The 22082-nt window shown below is 43.6% G+C and overlaps 1 protein-coding gene across 1 annotated transcript; it reads right to left on the bottom strand.

Moving 5' to 3' along the window:
- Nucleotides 1-3914: 3914 nt before the first annotated feature.
- Nucleotides 3915-20112, bottom strand: hs3st3l (heparan sulfate (glucosamine) 3-O-sulfotransferase 3-like). Its single transcript, XM_029528405.1, has 3 exons — nt 19640-20112; nt 4816-5045; nt 3915-4303 (listed from the first exon to the last, which is right to left on the bottom strand). The coding sequence occupies exons 1-3, from the start codon at nt 20110-20112 to the stop codon at nt 3915-3917; spliced, it is 1092 nt and encodes a 363-aa protein (XP_029384265.1).
- Between the last annotated feature and the right edge of the window lie 1970 nt (nt 20113-22082).

Here is a 22082-nt window from a genome sequence, read left to right as displayed (position 1 = left end):
CACAAACCTGTGAGGAAATTGTTTGGCCCTTTTTAAGTTAGCTGCTCTGTTTATTCCAATCACAGCCGTTCAGGTCTAACAGGAAACCACATCCTGCTGGCAACAAATTTCAACCGAAAATGCAAATATGTGGGTTAGAACGCTACATGGGCTCAGTGCCCAAACTTTGATATTACACATATTTATTGTTAATATAAAAATATAAATATAAAATATAAAAAAAATTGTGCTCTTTGGCATTCATGATATTCAAAGTCGAGGATCAAAGTCAGTGAGCTACCAGCAATGTGAGTGACACTGGTGGGAATACACATGTTTGAGCAACCTGTAACTGTAATGTTGAAATAGTTTTCCAGTCTAATAATCAGTGATTGTTTAGAAAAACATTTAAAAATGTGAAAAATTTTGGCCCAAACTCTAAAAATACACAAAAACGTACAGAAGAAACACCACTTAAAATCAGTATCTTTTTTGGGGCTAATAAGGAGTGATGTTAGGTTAGTATCCCAAAAAATACCCAATAAAGTTAAAAATATCTTATTATTCTCATTACTTATTTTGTCAACACATCACCTTTTGTTTCTGAATAAATGCTCCGTGGCCTTATATCTACCAGAAGGTCAGAGACCAACAATCATTTTTGTAACCACATTTTCACACCAGTGAAAATAAACAAGGCCAAAATTGGTGAAATTCTTTGGGAATAATAAACACAATCTTGCATTTAATATTTATATCTTTATGAATCCTGGTTACAGGCCTGGTTAAAGTGCAACTTTCCAAAGGTGACATGTCCATCATATTCTGGACTTTTAATATTTCCATAAATTTTATTTTCACCATGTTGAAATTTCTTTATCATCTCGGTCAGTTCAGGGACTCCAACGTTTGGGATATTTGGACTTGAAATGTTTGTGAGTGCATTCCTTCATTAGTTCAGAAATAAAACACTAAGGCTTATATCCAGGATTTTCAAAACGTTACTGTTGACATGATGACAAAAGCCAAGCCAGGGAAAAGCAAAGAAGCCATAATAATGCTGACAAAAATTAACAAGAGTGAAACCACACGAGTTGAAACTTAGATTAGTAAAATCTCAAAGGTCTGAAGACGCAGTGTGCGTTTGTCAGACTACCATTCACAGAGAAGGCTACACTGCAACATGTGAGCCCATAACAAAACAGGACACCTGGACAGCATTACTTAAAAGAGCATGCATGACTCAAAAAAAGTCTTGAAGGCGCACAGGACCAGGATTAGCCAGTGTGGGAGTGATGGCGGGAGCAGAGTGTGAAGACAAAAAGGAATTGGACAGTGGACCAGATACGGCCGTAGATACTAGTGCAGGCACGGTGAACTCTGAAGTGAGGTGCAATCTAATCGAGTCCAGTTCCAGTAAAACCTGCCAAACTCGTTGGATGGTGCTTCATCCTACAGCAAACACAACTCATGTGAATCCAGTTTAGTAAGTGAGAGACAACAAACCCCTAAGACAAGTAACAGCTGAAGCATCCCCAGACAAGCTGCTCAGCACCTGGTGACATCACTGAGTCAAAGACTTTGGTCACCACATCACTAAAGAGCTGCTGTAACGTACCTATACCCAAAACGTTGGTGCCCTCGAATGAGGTGTTGTAATTCCAACATGGTGAAACTGAATCACTACTGCGATGTGATGTTTATTCACATCTGTGTGGTTTGAAATGTTAAAACTGCGTCTTGTCCGAGGCACTGTAGAGGACCCTGTCGTCCCCCTGAGCTCTTCTTTCTTCAGTCCAGCCCATTTCCCTCTAAACTCACTCACTCGGTGTAAAATTCATTCTGTGGGCTGTAAACTGTCACTGCTGTCACTGTATCACTTTTGAGATTTGGTCCGAACCATCTCACACACTTGGCTGTGCAGCGGTGCTCACGCACATTTTACCTCTGACTGAGAGACGCTGCTGTGGAGGCTTCTACCCTGAGAAGACTGAGGCTGAGGACCAGATGAAGACCAAACAACGGCGGACCTGAGGGACCAGCCAGCGCTCTGACGCTGGAGCCTCCTGGGTCACTGCCTGTTGGAAAGCGTACACAAGTCATTTGCCCGTGAATATGACCTGTAGATACACGTTTCTTGACCACGATGAGCTCATACTGATTCAACTATCATACTTTACACCGGAGAGGTCACCGGACTGTCTCCGCCATGTGAACCAAATGGCATTGGATATCAAGTGCTGACTGTGGGAGCACGGAGCTGCTCCTTGATGCTGGTTACGTGGGTGGACGCCGCCTGCAGGTTGTGCTCAGTGCCTTCACTTACAGCAGCATGTTCCTAATCAAGCGGCACGTTTCTCAGACTCATGAATGCTTCAGAGGAAACACGTCGCCCTCATTGCAAACTGCCAAACTGTGTGTTAAAATGGGAGCTCAGTGGAGTATGGACCGAGAGAAAAGTTGCGATGTATGATACTTTTGTGTGCATTGGAAAACGTGTATTTGTACTTCCAAATGAAATGTGTTGCACACAACCTTTAGACTGACTCTGGTTCAGGTTCAATTCCCTGCACTGAACACTGAAGCATGGAGTGTTGTCTTTCTGTGTGTCAGAGTTTTTGTGTGGTGACTTTTAGATAATAGATTTTTGTGGGTTATTTGAAATGTGATATATTATTGATATGAATAAAAGTTTCTAGCAAATATTTAATTTAAAGGTAAATGAGAAAAAAAAAACGTGTTTTTTCAGTTTTCTGAAGGTTCCATTTATTGTCCAGTAGGGGGAGCACTTTCTCCACTGTTACTGATGTCTTTCCTCCCTCAGCCCAACAACAACACAAAGATCACTGAGCAATGAAACACACAACTTTGAAACTATCACAAGGACTGTTTGCATCTCATCTGAAGGTAAGGAATTCGTTTGCAAAGCAGTTGCCCTGAAGCTCAGAGCTCTTTCAAAAAATCAAAAGATCAACCCCCCCAAAAAAAGATGCATTTCAACAAAGAGTAAAAGAACAATGAGAAACTTCTATGCTTGAAAATACTTTTATTTTTTTATGCTTTCAAACTAGTGCAAATACATGCAAAATGAAAACAAACAACCCTGTAAGCAGACAGTCACAGTTACACAGTGCAGCATGAAAGCGTCGTACATCATGTCCAGAGAAATGGCCCCGGACTTGATCTGGTTTTGGTTCAACCTGTGGTCCCTCTACTTCAGCGTGTACGAACAAGCTGGAAGGGAAACATCCACACCAGTTCCCCTACATCCATTTATCCACATTCATTATTCAGGAATACAAAACCACTCAGTCAAATCTGAGCTCACATAAAGATTCTCTCTGACCCCTCCGCTTCTCACCACCACATAAGAGACTCACTCCGCTGTCCTCCCCCTTTTTCAGGAACATCCTTGATACTAATGATGCACGTACTGATTGCCCTTAAATTATTAACCAAAGAGAGTGGAAAACACAGGGGTAGAAAAAGAACAGCCATGGAAAGGACGTGAAAAAGCATCATCCGTGTGGGTTCTTTGTGTCATTATGACCTACCAACTACAGGATCAAATTGCAGACCAGAGACACTAAAAGTTACACTGTGCATTTCACCCCTGGACTTCATACAGCAGTAACCTATAGCAAACACAATCGTAAGACCAACTTGCAGACGGATGGTCTATTTGACCACCCGAAGAGAGAACACCCCTCTTATACACCTACAACTGTTAGTGCAATCAAATCTTTGACTCAACATCTATGATATAGAAAATGACAATGAACAAGAGAACTGATTGGTAGAGATGAAGTATTGACACTTGGTTTTTATCATCAAGCCTCTGAGATGTGGTTCTGCTGGTCAGGAACAGATTGTTGGTCTGGACCTTTTGCCTTGCGTCTGTTTCAGTCAGATGGGAGTTTCCACCCAAAGCTGTGTCACTGCCATCCAAAGTCCTGTCCCACCATCTGATAGAAGCGCTGGTTATGAGGTTTGTAGAAGTCCCTCAGTCTCTGCATCACCTCCGGGTCAATGGTGGCATGCGTCCTCCCCTTTGTCTTCCCCAGGCAGTGAGGTTTACTGCTGCCCTCTGGCTTCTTCAGGCAGGGGAAGCCTTTCGTTTTGTTGAAGTAGAAGTGCTTGTCTGTGACGATCCTCTGGAGGCCCAGAAAGTCCTGGACTTTACCCAGTTCCCCCGCCGGGTCAGAGATGAGCCTCTCCCCACTGACCAGGTGGATCTGAGTCCTGGGGAACCAGGCCAGCCAACGCTCCAGGTGCTGGGCATACAGGCCGATCCACAGGGGGCTCCACAGAGAGTCGATCTGACCTACACACACAAAAACACAGATACCAGCCTCTGTAATCAAAACTATATTACTATTGTCCCTGCCGTCTCAGAGCATTATCATATGGATACATATTATCTGTGCTCTAACACCAAAGCACCTTTTACTCATCCAGCATTTGTTGTGTCATATCAGCTCCTGTTTGCAGTGTACCCAGTGTGCCCTGCTGTAGCAACTGTTTGCATATTTCCTTCTTCAGATTGACTCTCCCAGTTTCCCACCAGTTTCAAAGTATTGAATTCATTGCAGTCAAACCAATTTATTGATTGGTTGAGTCTTGGTAAATACACACAAGCTGCCTGAAAAGTGTTTTATTTCCTCACACTCAGTTTATGTACTTTAACATTTCCAAACTTCTACCAAAAGCTTGCAATCTCATGATGATGAAACTCTTTCACGCTCAATCTTTCTGTTCAGGTGGAGGACAAAGGATTGACACATCTGTGCGTAAAATGATCATCATTTTATTAAAATGTATCGAACCCTAACATACCTGTGGTGTGGTTCTTAAAGACAAGGCTCTCAAAGGGAGGGATGTTGGGAGTCTTTGAGATGATCTGTGTGTAGTCTGATATAGCTCGGGTCACGGGGTCACGGACAACCACAATCAGCTTCACATCCTGCGACATAGAGTGGACTCGTTCTGGTGTTTCCACGGTAACGAAGTAGCGAGGCGTCTTTTCCATAACAATCTGGCCGTCCAGGGCTTTAGGCATCATACTTCTGGAAGTGGAGGGAAAGGAAAATGTTCATAAACGCATTGCTATGAAAATGCCAACAGTGAATAATGACATGATGAAACGATTGTGTTTCTGCACGACATTTATTATTAATATAAGTGTGACTCTTCCGCTTCCACAATAATCCAAATTAATGTTGAGAAACAAAACAACAACCAAACTTCCTTTCAGGAAGTGTATTAATGTTATTTAGGCTCCACTGAAGAAGCTAAATGACTAAGTGAAGTTTAAAGAAATTGATATAAAACAAAGACCAAAAATATTATATTGGAGCAGTATTCTGTCAAATGGAGAGGATTTAACTGTAGATATTCTGCTTCATTTAGAGTCAGCCATTCATTTGTTCATTCATCTTTTACTGCTTATCCTGCACACGCTGAGCGAGGGTGGGTAATTATGAAATATTGTATGATGATATAATGTATGTAATGTAGAATTTTGTATTATCAATACATTTACTCAAGATTTTTTTTTTTTCCAATTGAGTGACTATTCGTAAAATAAAAAAAAAAAAAAGCAATGGAACAAATGAGATCTCATGTCATCTCAGTGACATCAGAGTTCTGTAACCTCTGTGACATCACAGATTCTGAGGAAAAGCTATGATGGAACTGAATGCCTTTGATCTCAGTGACATCATCAACCTGGTGGTACATACTTAGTGTATATAGGCTACTGAACCCCAACTTGGACACAACTTACATTACTCAGCACACACTGAACCAATTTAAAGAAACACCGTGACAGGAAAACCAGAGGAGAAAAGCCAGAAGCTCAACAACAAGCCAGAAGCACAACAACAAGTCAGAAGCTCAACAACAAGCCAGAAGCTCAACAAGGAGCCAGAAGCTCAAAAACAAGCTAGAAGCTCAACAACAAGCCAGTTCCTCAGACACCAGGGGAAACTAAAAACACTCAAAAGAAGCAAAGCGTGTTACTTTTGCAGAACCACTAGTCTTCAGTATGACAAAAGACTCAGCCAACGTTAATTCATCCACCCAGAGGAGGCCGACAACAGGCCACAAGCAGAAGGTGGCTGCTGTTTCAGCAGCACACAGTGAAGAAGCACCCAGACGTCCCACAAACAACAGGATGAAGGTGGTGCCTGAACAGAGGAAGTGTAAAGACAAAGCTCCCTCTGAGGAAGGTGGGAAGAAGCTGGAGGTGAAGCCTGTAGATCCCATCAGCTGTGTCCAAAACATCATGGACAGTCTGACTCCTGAAACCTTTCAGAAGTCAGTAACACAGCTGAAGCAGCTGAAGCTGGAGACAGAGGAGATGCTAAAGGCCATGATCAGCATCGTCTATGAACGCGCCATGTTGGCACCAAACTCCTCTGTTCTCTGCGCCAACTTGTGCAACTCTCTCAGCTGTAAACAAGTCCCAGCTGCAGCTGATCCAAAAGTCTCTGTCACCTTCAGAACTCTGCTGATCAGACACTGCCAGGCAGAGTTTGAACGAAACCACAGCAGAGACACCAAGAAGGAGCTGGAAACCACCAAGGACGAGGACAGCAAGGCTTCCTGCAGCTCAGTCAGCAACATCAGATTCATCGGGGAGCTCTTTAAAACTAACCTCTTGAGCACAACTGGCATGAGCAGCTGCATAAAGAGACTGTTAGATCTTCAGCACCAGCAGTCTCTGGAGTGTCTCTGTGAGCTCTTGAAGACAATCGGCAGAGATCTGGAGGTGGCCATTGCCAAGCGGGACATGGACCTTCTCTTTCACAGATTGGAGAACATCAGAAAGGAAGGGAAGACGTCATCTAGAGTTTGTCTCATGCTTGAGGAAACAGCAAACCTGAGACAAAGAAACTGGATGCCTGGAAGTAGAGTGACCTGTGTGAACACAAAAGACACTAACAGCCAGGCCTCAGGTTCAGAGCCAGAACCAGCTGATCCTGTAACAGCCCCAGAACCAGCTGGTTCACAGTCTCAGACTGAGGATTCAGCTTCAGACTCTGCCTCAACGCTCAAAACCACAATAGAGGAAAAGCCACAGCTGACTCAGGACAAGAACCAGAAGTTCAACAACAAGCCAGTTCCTCAAACACAGAGGGAAACTAAAAACATTCAAAAGAATCTCACTGAGAAGAAGCGTGTTACCTTTGCGGAACCACTAGTCTCCACTAGGCCAAAGGACTCAGCCAATGTTAGAAACAGAAAGACACAAGTGACTACAACTGGGCCTGCCTTCCACAAAAAACCAACAGGAGGCAACATTTCTTCTGAAAATTCATCCACCCAGAGGAAGCCGACAACAGGCCACAAGCAGAAGGTGGCTGCTGTTTCAGCAGCACACAGTGAAGAAGCACCCAGACGTCCCACAAACAACAGGATGAAGGTGGTGCCTGAACAGAGGAAGTGTAAAGACAAAGCTCCCTCTGAGGAAGGTGGGAAGAAGCTGGAGGTGAAGCCTGTAGATCCCATCAGCTGTGTCCAAAACATCATGGACAGTCTGACTCCTGAAACCTTTCAGAAGTCAGTAACACAGCTGAAGCAGCTGAAGCTGGAGACAGAGGAGATGCTAAAGGCCATGATCAGCATCGTCTATGAACGCGCCATGTTGGCACCAAACTCCTCTGTTCTCTGTGCCAACTTGTGCAACTCTCTCAGCTGTAAACAAGTCCCAGCTGCAGCTGATCCAAAAGTCTCTGTCACCTTCAGAACTCTGCTGATCAGACACTGCCAGGCAGAGTTTGAACGAAACCACAGCAGAGACACCAAGAAGGAGCTGGAAACCACCAAGGACGAGGACAGCAAGGCTTCCTGCAGCTCAGTCAGCAACATCAGATTCATCGGGGAGCTCTTTAAATCTAAACTCTTGAGCACAACTGGCATGAGCAGCTGCATAAAGAGACTGTTAGATCTTCAGCACCAGGAGTCTCTGGAGTGTCTCTGTGAGCTCTTGAATACAATCGGCAGAGATCTGGAGGTGGCCATTGCCAAGCGGGACATGGACCTTCTCTTTCACAGATTGGAGAACATCAGAAAGGAAGGGAAGACGTCATCTAGAGTTTGTCTAATGCTTGAGGAAACAGCAAACCTGAGACAAAGAAACTGGATGCCTGGAAGTAGAGTGACCTGTGTGAACACAAAGGACACTAACAGCCAGGCCTCAGGTTCAGAGCCAGAACCAGCTGATCCTGTAACAGCCCCAGAACCAGCTGGTTCACAGTCTCAGACTGAGGATTCAGCTTCAGACTCCACCACACAGCTCAGAAGCACAATAGAAGAAAAGCCACAGCTGACTCAGGACAAGAACCAACAGCCCGTCCTCACTGGCTCGCCCTCACTGACAGAGGACGACATGGAGACCATCTGTGGGAATATCATTAATAAGTACATGACAACAAACCACTTGGAAGAAGCCATTCGCTGTGTGACGGAGCAGACCAATCCCTCTCTGCTCCACATCTTTGTCAGGTTTGCAGCGGACTTGTCACTCGAGTGCAGCAGTACCATTCGGAGGAATGTGGGCTTGCTGCTCCTTGAATTGCACAAGTCAGGAGTCCTGCCTCCAGAGCAGATCTTCATGGGTCTGAAGGAGATCTTGGTGGTGGCCAAATACATCATAGCAACCTTTCCAGACGTTTGGCTGCGCCTCGCTGAACTCATCAGCCCCATGATTCAAAATCAAAGCACCTCCAATGCCAAACTTTGGGGACGAATCCAGAGTCTTCTGCCTCCTGCTCAGGCACACGTGCTGATGGGACACATCCTGTCTCTGATATCCACCGTCGATCTCTCCTGTACTCTTCTGAGCTCCACTCCTGCTGACACCCAGCTTCCCCCGTTACACCCATCAGGAGACGCCCAAATACCACCACCAACTCCTTTCCTCCCGTCTCTCGGCTTCACTTCTTTTAACCCCAACTCCTCCGGCTAAACCCACCCCCATTCTATCATTTTCTCTCTCTCTGTTCTCTCTTTCTCTTTTTTCTCTCTTTCTCTCTTTTCTCTCTTTCTCTCTTTTCTCTCTTTCTCTCTTTCTTTAAACCCTTTCATAAATAAAATTAAATAAATTCATTTTTGCTTCATTTTGGGTTTTTTTATCCAACAGAATTTCCCCTTAGCTATTACAATCACAAGAACGAGAGGTCACAGTGACCTTGAACTTTGACCTTTTCCCACCATTTATTACTTTACCCTTGAGTCCAAATGTACTAATTTCCCTGAGTACTGAAATAATGTGTTCATGGTGAAGTCACCATGTCCTTCACATTTGACCTTTCACCACTAAAACTTAATGTTTATGCCAAATAATAAAAAAAAAAAAAAAAAAAAAGAACAACAAAGCAAGCACACGCGAACAGACAGATGGATAGACAACATGAAAACCAGTTTGGAGGCATCGAAATGTGTAGCATAGAGCAGAGCAGACAAGACATGTTATTTGAATCCTCCACCCAATTCAAATGAAAATATCCTCTATACAAACATATTGAACTTCTTGTTTTAGTGACATAGTATTAGATTTTATTGTTTTGATGAATAACACACAGAGTTTGTGTCTTACTGTTAGTACACTGTGTACACGCCCTTTCAAATGCCTAACTTTAATGAACATGTTCATATGTTGAATAAAGCAATGGGATACTTGACTGTTAATCTATATGTTTCATTTTGTACCAAAAGGGTACAAAATTCGTGTTTTAATTTATAGGAAAAGTAAACCTACACCTAAATGTGTTTAAATAAACCCCAAAAGATAGCTTGAATTTACTATTGCTGTGTTTATAGTTTGTACATAAATTTAAAGTGTGACATTGTGTTAATGGACCGGTAGGTGGTCCCGATGATGTGAGGAGGAGGAGGTGAAGTGATGGGGACGCTGTAGAGAGGTCTTCCATGCTGCCGTCGGTAACAATGAGGAGCTTTGTGTCGAACACCCCCGGACGCAGGTTTTTATGGCTTACAAGGACCCTTTTTTCAGAAGCAACTTTTTGTCCTATTACAGGAACACCCATTTCCACGTACTCCACACATGTGGTACACAGAAGTCGACCGGAGGTGTAATAACAGGAAAACGAACATCTCTATGAGGACAACAGATAATTACTCCAAAGCCTGATATTAGAAGGAATGACATGATTTTTCAGGATCTTGGGTGCATAGCACACAAATATGCCACAACATTATTAAATGTTGTGGCATATTAAATAAAATTAAATAAAATTATTATTAAATAAAATAAAATGTCAACATGAAAAAGTTACACCTCTTACGCGAGGACATAAAATGAAACACAGTAAATAACGAATGAATGTTAATGACTAATTAAAATTAATCCCCGGTTTAGCCCCGGTTTAAGTCTTTCAAATAAGTAAAGCTGAGCTTGGCTAGCTCTTGACGTCAGACTTCAGTGTTTATGCTAAAAAGTCAGTCCATTGTCCATTAATCAATGAATGATCAGACATGAAAGCATCATCAACATAACTCTCAGTAAGAAAACTTAAAAAAAAAAAAAAAGTTCTGTAAACTGTGTGAGTGTATATGACGACACCACACTCTGACAGTGTGATTAGTGAGCGTCCACACAGTCGATCTCCAGTGATCCTGACCAGCAGACAGGTGACAGCAGAGCTCCGTAAACACATAAGTCTCACTCAGTTCACCTCTACCTCTGCATCAGAAGCTCAGCAGATGGGACTCATTTAGAGAAAAATGACTCCAGAGGCCCCACAGGACCATCTGGGGACTCGGGTGCATCTGCCAACACACATGCTAACACACCTGACTGACTGACTGCATACACAGAGCCTCAGCTGCAGGGGAGCCACAGCTCTGAATCAGTATCTGTTTGTTTAAATGGGCATTAAAGGTCCAGTGCATTAATCAAGTGTATCTCTTTAACTACAATTCAACCTAATGTTGTTGAATACAGGCTGTATTTTATTATTTATTTTTTTTTTTCAGATATACTTGTATTGTCCTCATCATTCCCACATGCTATTGATTTTCATTCAATTACAAACTTTAATATTGCAGATTTTCAAAAGTGTTTTTGAGATTCATTGATCCCATTTACAGTAATGGATTCGCATAATTTAGGATTAAGGTTCAAGGTTTCCCAATAGAAACATAAAACAACTGTTCAGCCCTGAGTGATTTTCTACAGCTACAAAAAGAAATCAATGCTGGTCTGAAATGGCTGATGGAATATATTCACCCTTAGTTCTCCAACCTGTGACTGTAACGTAAGATATACACAGTTTGTATTGATTGAGAAATAAATATACTACACAGTGTGTCAGCTGATATTCATTTATCCGATTTTACTCCCCAAAATCTTAAATCACAAAGCTTTTATCTAGAATTTCACTCTCAAGGTAATAAAGGATCTTAATTTTTACCATGTTATTATTTAAAGCATAAAAAATGTGAGGGGCTCAGGGAACTGAATGTTCACCACTAAAACCTCTGGTCTGGATCAGACCAATGCGACTGAACCACTGAAAAACAGAACAAAGAGCTGAAAGACGCCAAGGCAGAGCGCAGGGATAATTCTCTTAAAATGCCTGTTAGAAGAGAAGACATTCGAAAAGACTTAACAGTAACCCTTTGGGTGTTTTTTGTTTTTTACTCCTCTCTCACAATGAGAAAAAGGTCTTCAAGGCGCCTTTGTTATTCATCCATTCGCCTATTTTAGTGATGTGAAAGATTTTGAGGATTTTAGAAATGAAACATTGATCAAAGAAGGACAAACAGAGAGTGGAGGAGACACAGTGTGGACAAGATGCTGCAACGGTTCTCCGGTATCAGCTCAGGTTTCAGAGGAGCCTGCAACATGACCTCAATACACACACACACACATACACACACACATAGTGATTTCATGTGATGTAATTGGCAGCACTCACCACAACTGAGCCTGAAGATTTACCTTTTAACTCCAATATCCTGATCAGCTGCACAGTGTGTTACACACGCACACACAGCAAAACAAAAACATAGCCTCATTATTCACTCATTAGTCAAGCAATACGGTCATGCTTCTGTTCTCTCAGTGGGCTGTCAGACACACACACACACACACACACACACACACACACATAATTGCATACACATACACATTAACAATGACTCCACACACACCAAAACACTTTGGACATAAAGGATGTCTGTGGATCTGTGGAAGACTGTGTTCATCCAGCTGTGTGTGTGTGTTTGCGTGTGTAGGTGTGTAGGGGTGTGTGTGCATCTTAGAGCATTTGCTGGAGTGTTTTAAATGAGGGGGGTGGGTGACTGATGAAGGAATGATGGAAGTGGACACAAACGCGCCTCCATTAGCAATCTGCTCTTGGCCCACAGCCTCGTGCCATTACCACGGCACAAAGAGCTAATTAGTGGCCCCTAAGAGCCCCATCAAAAGAAGAGCCCCTTTAGATATATGCTACTTTGCTCAGACACACTAATTGACAAACAAAATAGCTGTTGGTTTTTCTGACAACCAAGTACGCCTTCATTCTGGCTTTGGGGAAGGAGACTTTGTGATCCTGAAGACACATGCGACTTCAGAGCAGTTAGTAAAGATGAGACCAAAAAAGCACAATCAGAATAATTCTGCTCCATGGAGTCATGAAACAATGTTTGCTGCACTGGTGACATACATTCACGGCATCTGTCATCTGACTGGATTTTGAGGAATGAAAACTTTTACTTCTTATGTATTGATACCATCAAAGCTCAAAAGGTGGCATGTTGTTCAGTACCTAAGAACTAAATGATTAAATCTCATTAATGTCAATTAAAGCCAATCAGCGTGCAACATGTTTTGACTTTTTATTTTTTGTACTATATTGTAATTTCAATTTGTAAGTTGGATGTAATAAAATCGGTAGAAGAAAAAGCATCATCAGTATTAGAGCGGCACATTGTGTACAAACCCATTGAAATTATTTTGTGGTTGTGATTTGCGATTGTACTTTGTTTACTCTGTCATTGCAATGTGCAATTTCAGGTACAAATATGTTGTTAGAGGCACTGCAACACTTATGGTAATCACAACGAACAACAATCTGGTGACACATTTCAATTTAAGAATCAAAAAAAGGTTTGAAGTGCCTTTGTTTTTTTTTTTCCCGAACTGTTTCGTTGTTGCCACATTGTCATTTCAATTGTTTCTTTTTTATTAATGGGGCAGCCCTGCTTAGCATCTAAATGGAGGTATCAGTACAAAAGATTATTAAACGATAATCAGCTCCATATCATGTAAAATCTAAAATCATTTTCAAATTGTGCAAATGTGAGGTTATAGCCCACTAGAGTCTGGTTCCTACAGTGGGTCAGTCCTCATATTTTCACATGTTAAAACTCCAAAAGAAACGCATTTACAGCTTGATACAAAAACTGTTTTGGTCTATGCAGCCACTTTCCTCTATCATGACAACTGTAGATGACTTGAATTTGACATATAATTGAATGTGACAGATAATATGACTTGTGAATGGGCCTCTTTGATCCTTTTTATTGAGGTAGCAAAGTTTTAATATCATTTTATTTATATATTCTATCTGTTGAATTAGGTGGGTTAATCTCCGAGCAAAGCTCCACCCCTGCTCATGATGCTAATGGGAATACACAGACGCTAATCCAGCTAATTCAGGGTTAGCTGGAATCAGGGACTGCCAAGATGGTGACAGTGCAGCAGCTCCCTCTGAGTTTAGAAACCTGTGATGGTTATTATGAAGGCTACAACTGTTTTTATTTACAGGCTCGACTTGACAGCTTGGGTTATCGTGACTGAGCTGACCTTAGTGTTAGCTCCCTGTTTATAGCTCATCTTTCTCTGCTTAGTATATACCGTGTCTATGTCACTGAATTGAATTATGGCTCATAGAGGTTATGTCTTTGGTTGAAATTAACTCAAAGAATTTTCCTTTCTGATCTGAGTATGCATAGCCTTGTTAGCATCATGTCAGCTTGACCGATTTTAGCTTTAATGTAACTTCAACCTGCTTATGGTATCCAGGTTATTAATAAGTGGCATGCATATAAAAAAATAATAACAATTTTACCTATTTTATCCAATTAGTCCAAATTTAGTGGATAAAAAGAGGAAAACTGAGTCATGGAGCTATTTATTGTCTTATTGTACAACAGCTGCTGAAGTGTGTGAAGATTGGCTGCCATTCGCCATTCGCAGCCTGCGGGGAATGATGGCTGCTCTTAGTTGCATACATTTTTGTGCTGTGTGTGTATAACCTGAGTGACTGTGTGTTTGATGGGAAGCTGACACAACTCTCATCGTGGCCCACATGGTTTGGAGTCCCACATTTTGTCTGAACACCAAAGTAACACAAACCTGCTGACAGTTGGATAAAAACGAACCAACTGGCGGCGCCATGTGTTAGAGAGGAAATCCCTCCTAAAGAAAAGATGGCTGAATTAATTGGCAGTTAAAACCCCTCCTGTTTCAGTAACATCCTTACACTGCTCATTTACTTTTGAGTGTGAGATCAAACATCCAGAATGATGAACACAGGGATTATCCCAGAGCTTATAATAAGCCGCTGTTTGCCTTTGTGGGACCTCTCTTTTGTCGTCCAATTCTCAATATTTCAGCAGCTCCCTGGTGAATAACCTCGGGCCAGACAAGGCCGCTGGCTATTGATCCTGTGGGGGCTTAGGCTAACATAAGTGGATGTGGATGGAGTGCAGCTGCAAACAGCAGGGACGGTGCGTGTTGGGATCAGGGAGTGTGGTATGAAGGTGAAAGTATGAATGTGAAAGCAGAGACTGAGGATGCAAAGCAGCTCTGGGCCTCCAGGACAGACAGGTGGAGCCAGGGGAGCCAGGATCCTCCGGAGCCCCATTAGTGGCTTGTTCTGCCATGTGACGAGTGTGTGTAGGTGAGTGTGTTAACAGCTGTAAAGCAACTGCAATCTTGATCAGACGTACAGCAGAGTGGGGGGATCGGAGGGTGTGCTGTGATGTTTGATCCGAGTAGGATAAAACGGCCAATCACGGAGCAGATTATTGAGTGTATTCATTATACACACCTGACTGTTTATTTGTGAGTCAAATATGAGATTTGAGCGTACAATTGTGGCTGTGCCCCGTCCACTTCCAGGAGACATCCATCATAGAGGGTCTACATGCCCCCCTGCCTTTAGTCTCTAAGCCCCAGGGGAGGGCCTTAATGAGGGCCAGCTCGCCCCACCCATCTGGGCCTCATGGTGATCACTTCCAGTACAGGACTGGGGCAAGACTGAGCACACCTGAACCCCAGCTACACACAGCAAACACAACCTAGCAGCCAAATCAAATATCTTCTTATAGCTTTAATTGCTTCACTCTTCATCATGTTGTTTCATAGACAGAAAAAAAAATTCCTATCTGCTAAATCTTCCCCGCTTCAGATCAGCAAATCGGACTGTGGATAGCACCCGCCCACTGAATCCTGCTGAACATCCAATGTTTTGGCAGCCATTATTCTGTGATTTGCATGGCAATTATTTTTCATTGTACCGACACAAAAACACAAGTAGCACCATGTGCTGTGTCACGGTAGGACAAAGCCTCCAATGTGTGGGTATGAATTTAAAAGCGCCCCTTAACGAGTTCAATATGAATTGCAAATTTGTCTGTGCTGTGGCAGCAGATGACTGAGGAAACAGAGTCCTGACGGCCCTCCCTCCCTGTCATCCTATGCTGAGAGGCGCCGCGCCTCTGAATGAAATAACAAAACCTGAGTGCCTCATCAAATCTTCCACACACAAAGAAAAAGTTCAGAAACTTCCACCTGGACTATGATGACAGCAAACTGGAGAAGGAAATAAATAAATGGAAAACTTGAACGAAGCCCATTCAGTCTTGAACTCTGCAAACTCTACCACCTTTTATTTAAATTAATCCTTTCTTCGATGTCTTCTGCTCCCTCCATTTGACTCCAGAGTTTTCAGCCCCTAAAATGAAGTCTTTCAGAAATATTCTTAAGATCCACAAAGTTTGGGTTTTTTTTGCTACCCAGACAGAGTCTGGGAAGACCATAAATGAAACTGTCTGCGACTGGACCAAAAAATGATACAAAACCATGATGTCGTGACAAGTAGCTGCGTGTAGCGCCTCTTTCTGCAGTTTTTGGCTACTTTCCGATGACGGCAGGTTTTCCAGCTCCACAACAATTTTGACTGATGTGCCTCATCTCACACGCTGACCAAACATGGTCCAGACACACACAGTGCTTGCTCAGGACCCTATCTTTTTTTTTTTTTTGTCTTGTTATCTTGTACTTTTGAAAAATGTCAATTCTTGGAAATGAACAGGGGAAGAAAATGCTGACGATGCAACCTCTCAGGTTAAAGCTCTTCTGGTAACTCAGAGTCAATAATATATCGATAAATCTCGCTTCACCTCAAGAACAAAATACAACCAGCCTCTCTGTCTAGAGGACGCAGCAGTCTCCAGACTGTGATGGAACCCGAAGAAGTCAGCACGCGCACACATAAGCATGCACATGCCCAGCTCTGATGGCAGCCCAGTCGTCCGGGTTGGATCAGAGGTCAGCTGACGTGTGTGAGGTTGTGGTAACACTGACTTCACCCTTTAACCTCTAGCCTTATCTCCTCATGCTCTAATTTATCTGTCTGTGTATTTCACCGTCAACCTGCCGTCCATCAACCCTACAAGAAGCCATCGGTGTGATGTGAATTTCCAGCTGAGTAATTTTAATGGATTCGGCATGAGCTGCAGAGAGAGAAGACACTGTGTGCAACACGATTCCTGTGTGCACGAGGGATACGCCAATGTAGGATAAAGCTTCCTGCTAATTGTAACAAAAGCTGAGCTGACCAACACTAACTGCTCTAATGCCGGAGTCAAACCAAGGTCAGGCCGAGGAGATAGATCTATCGATCCCAGACAGCACAGAGGAGGAAACTTCCAGCCCATCTCAGGCTCATCGCGGTGCTCTTCCAGATCCGATCTCTGCTCCAAACACTATTAGTGGATCTTTGTCAGGGGCTTTGATCTCAATTGGCCTCGTAAAACTAAATGCTATTTTACTTTCAGAGAGACGACTGGGGATTTTGAGGAAGATGCAGCAGATCTCGTTCTCTCTCATTGCTTTCTTGTAACACAGAAAAATTAAACTCCACTGTGTGAAACGAAAACACAGCGATTGCCTTTGAGAATAATTCTGCTTTATTATTTTCTTAGCTGTATTAACAATTAAATATCTACACTAAGAGAACGTGACCACAGGCAGCTTAACTGCAGTGAACACCATCACTACCTAAACTTCTGGGTGTAAACCATAGATAAAGCAAATCAAGATGGGTATTGGATCTATGACACCACCTGCAGGTTTTTGAGGGTCAGAGTGAGCTGTTTCATCAATTAATCTTGCTAGCGCCTGAATCTGCCCCCTATTTCGCAGATGATCCAGAAATGACCTAAACCTTTTCTCCTTAATAAAATGCAGAGCTTACGTTACAATAAAATTCTGACAAAAATTTACATTCTACATGAAGGTTCCCCCGCTGTCACGAAGGAGGAAGGTTTTTGTACCCAGCAGTCAAGTTGATGATTTTAACATGGGAGCCTATGAAACTGACTGACAGAGCCAGACTCTAGTGTTCTCCTGAGGAACCTACACAGTTTATTGCTTGTGAATTTGGTTAATTTTCAAAAAGCTGAGTGGAAAAAAAAGTTATTATAAAGCAATAAACTAAAAATCTATTTGATTCAAGATATACTCATATCAAATCGTTGGTTTGATTGGTTTTGGGTTAGAAAACACGTTGCAGGAGCTGGTCAGTTGCTCCATGTTACTTTTCAGTTAAGATCACACTAGAAACATGAGTCAATCATCTGTTCCTGCTGAAGCATCCGCATCCTAATTTTTATAAAATGAAACCGTTCCACCTTGCAGTCAACACCCGAACAGACAGAGGTACAGCCCATGTAACAAATCACACATTGGTAATGTTCAGTTTTTTAATAACACAACATTTCTGTAGATGGTTGTAACCTGACATGTTCAGTCTCCAGAGTCAAGACATGGGCCCCTTATGTTCATCCCCTGGTGTGAAGGGATGTGAAGGGTACCTCTTTTCCTTTCCTGCCTTACTCAACACACATGATGATAATGACTGACGACTTTGAGAAAACTTCCCAATACATCCTCCATCAAAGAACGTTAGAGCCAACCAGCAACGGCAGTTTCTGGTTGAACTTTGAACATTTATTTCAATGCAAAAAGCTCTTTAAATTTCATTTGAGAACTCATTTGTCTTTTACTGTGAAGGAAACAGAACAAAGACGTTTCTAGTGTCGGTGTGTTTGTGTGTGTGTGTGCGCTCTGGGTGTGTGCTGTTTGTTATAAAGTGGTGTGAACACATCATTAACTCCCAGCTTAAAGTGACCTGGAGCCAGAGGTCAATTGACAGAGCTGACAGCGATGTCAAGTGGCTCGACATGCAGCGAGCCCCATCTGGTCTGACGGGGAAGACGTGGCAGTCTGTTGTCACAGTCACATCACCTGGTGTTGCACACATGCCGTTCACACACCAGACAGGACACACAGGCTTCGCCCCACATCCTTTACATCCTTGAGCTCCAACATGATGGTGTGTTAACATATCAGCATCACGCAGGAGGCAGAAATTCATCCTCTGTCTCTGTCATAGGTTAAAATACTGCTTGCGCACTTGCCAACCAGAGCTGGGCCAATGCCACCATAGAGCCCCAGTAATAAAATGTAAGCTGGTTAGATGCAGCTTTGGATGCTGGCTTAATCTGTCATATTTGGATCAGCTTGTGAGTCTATAGGTTCTTGCACACAGCAGAAAAGAGCCTTTGGCTCCTAGTCTGCTGTGGATCATTCCTTTCCTTTCTCTATGAGCCACTTGCTCTGTTTCAGACTGCCTCACTCATGTGTGTGTGTGTGTGTGTGTGTGTGTGTGTGTGTGTGTGCGCGCGTTGAGAGTATTTCCAAGTTTTCATGGAACAGGCTGAGACCAGAGCCACATGACAACAGTAACATCTGTCTGTGGCTCCAGAGATGATTACTCTGCTGTTCAGTGAGGCCTCATCCTGCAAGGCCTCTCTCTCGCTCTCTCTCCCTACTGTATACACACTCACACACACAGCCACTGCAGGCGCACGCATGCACAGATTGGCAGAGCCAGATGGCAGAGTCTCTTTGACTGTCACCTAAACCTCGGCGGAATAGCTGTGGATATGTCTGGGTATGCAAACAACACAAAGAGATTCATTTCTCCTACTGAGACTGGAGGCTTCTAACTGGCTGCAGTCACATAAAAACCTCCAAATGCCCAGCATTCACACTGGAAGCAGGACTCAAGCCAAAATCCTAATTGAAATGATAAGGAGAGGGTGCCCCTCAGGGTGAATTTTACTCAGAAACTTTTGCAAAGACTTGGGAAACTGTGAATAAGAATCTTGTGTCAGCAGAGATTTAATTTAATCATTAGTAAAATAATATTTTCTTTTGAATAAGGATTAATTAGATGACAAAGAGGATGGCTAACAGAGAGCGACACTTTTTGAACGTTCAGCGGCAGACTCAGTGACTTTGTTGAGGCGCATTCGCTGCGTAATTGGTGCGTACCTGTACCAGGCCAGTCCCCGTGCGTAATGCCGGTCAAAGAAGTGCGGCTCCGACCCCAGGGCGCGGATGTCCGGGTGGAGCCGCAAAAACTCCAGCAGAGCCCTGGTCCCTCCCTTCTTGACCCCTATGATGAGAGCCTGAGGTAACCGCCGGGTGGCCGTCCACTCTTTCCCCGAGCTGTTCGCTTCCAGCCGGCCGCCGAGCGCGCCCTCGCCAGCCGCGGGGAGACCGTGCGTGGTCGCGCTGCTTCCGTTTCTCTCGTGCAGCCATCCCGACCACGACACGAGGAATTCGTGCGTGGGGGTCTTGATCTCAGAGTTCTCAGTCAGTTCGGACTCGCAACATCCGGTGAGGAGGTAGACCAGAGAGAAGCAGAGGATGCTCAGAGAGGAGGCGATGGTGAGCCGGTGGAAGAGCCGCCGCAGGTCCAAGCCCGGGTGGTGGTGGTGGTGGTGGTGGTGAAAAGCTGCCATCCCTCAGAGATCCATGTGAGATTCGGTGCCATTCTACCACAAGTTCAGCTCACAGCCCGTCATACTCCACCGCTGTGAGCGCTCTGTGAACTCCAGGAGTCTGTCAGTGCGCTCTGTCCTCCCCCTTCATGCTGCGCGCCAGCCAACCAGGCAGGCTGATTGTTCTGTGACACCAGGGACGCAGGTCCACCCTGTCTCACCCGGCCCTGTCAACTCGCAGAGGGGACTGAAGCTGGGGGACGTTTTCCTCTCTCCACTCCACGGGATTACACCACGGCTCAAGCTCCAGCCCTCCCCCACCCCCTCAACTTTCTGTGATGAAACAAAAGGTTCCTATTCTGCTCTGTCATCAACACTCACTCACATACAAATAAACAGAAATTCTGATCCAGACAGTTTGACCCACCAGGACGCAAACCGGGACATGAGTTTCCGGTCACATAATTGGCTTAGTGCAGACTGACTGGGTGAGTCAACCAGCATCATTCAGACGGACCCAAACACGTGACTGATGGCACCGGGGAGAGGTGAACTCATCAACATTATTAGTGAAGCTTCATCACCTGTATCAGAGGAATGTGTTGTGTTGTACTGTTTTGTTGTGTTAGGGAGCTCCGCAGCTTTTATTATTGCAGAGTGCAGAGCTAAGATACAGATAATAGCTCATAGGAGACTCATTAACCCCCCAACCACACGTGCGCACGTCCACTCAGTCACAAACACACACCAGCCTTCATGTTCCATTTGGCTTACCCCCCTGTCATTATCCCAGAACAGATGTGACCCTGCCATAAAACCGCTGTATTGTCCTGACAGAGACTGAAGAGAGATGCATGTTTCTACAGCACAGACACAACTTGACTGTTGTTCAGTGTCCTGACCTGGTCCACTCAGGACTGAGCTCGAAGCTCTGAGCTTTGCCTTAATGGACTCAGCTCTACCTCACAGGACTGTCTTCGTGAACAATGATGACAAGAAGAACATGTAAAACTCTGAAGCTCTGAAACACAGATTTCGGATTGTTTTTTCAGTGATATTCAAATGACGATGAGAGAACAAGTGTGCACAACAAAACCTTTTTTTTTTTTAAGCAACATTTAGTGGATGTAACCAAGGTTTTATATTCTTAAATACATATGTGTAATCTCACTTAGATTGCATATCAAAAGGGGTCCCCAGTTAATATACAACCAAAAATTTAAGTATCAGTTACCGCAGTCTTGCTTGTTTTGATCTGTAGATTTCACCTAAATGAAGTAAAAGTGTTGTTGATTGTTAAAGGTTAAAAATTAAACGTTAGTGATGAAGAAAACAAACAAACAAAAACATCGACGCAGTGACATAGTGTGACTCCTCGCTCTCCGCCTGACACGTGTTTATGAGGTGGGAGTACGCTATGAACCGATCAACAGCTATAAGGCGACGTCTCTTTCGTCCTCTTATTTTCTGTTTATTTTATCCTCCGACCTCCCTCCACGGATCAGAGAGCGAGTTCATCAGAGGAGGTTATGCATCTTTTGTCTGCCGGCAGATTGTTGCGTGATGAAGTGGTCGTCTATAAAAGCACGACCCCCAGGGGTCAGGGCTAGGGCCTGAACAGTGATTCATTACCTGACACACAGCCGCAGCCAGCTGATTAATACACTCCTGCATCACAATGTGTCGCATGCAAAAGAGTACATTTTAAACATTATGATTCACTTCCTCTTATCCTTATCGTGTTTTTTGAATTAACTTGTTCCCGGAAGCGTCCCATTTTTCTACTCAATCCACGTCCCTGAAAAACAAGACAATCGTCATCGACCCCACCCCCTCCCCATCACCCTCCAGCTCTGACTGACAGTCTAATTAGACTTAAAGTAATGGTGTAAGTAATCAGGGCTAAATTACAGCCATAAGTCACAGAGCAGAAGGCCTTATACCTGCGAGCCAATCGCTGCCGCAAACTAATGAAGTGCCCTCGCAGACCA

This window comes from Echeneis naucrates, chromosome 19, assembly GCF_900963305.1.
Source record: "Echeneis naucrates chromosome 19, fEcheNa1.1, whole genome shotgun sequence".
In the NCBI taxonomy this organism is placed as follows: Eukaryota; Metazoa; Chordata; class Actinopteri; order Carangiformes; family Echeneidae; genus Echeneis; species Echeneis naucrates.
This window is presented reverse-complemented; position numbering and strand designations above follow the sequence as displayed.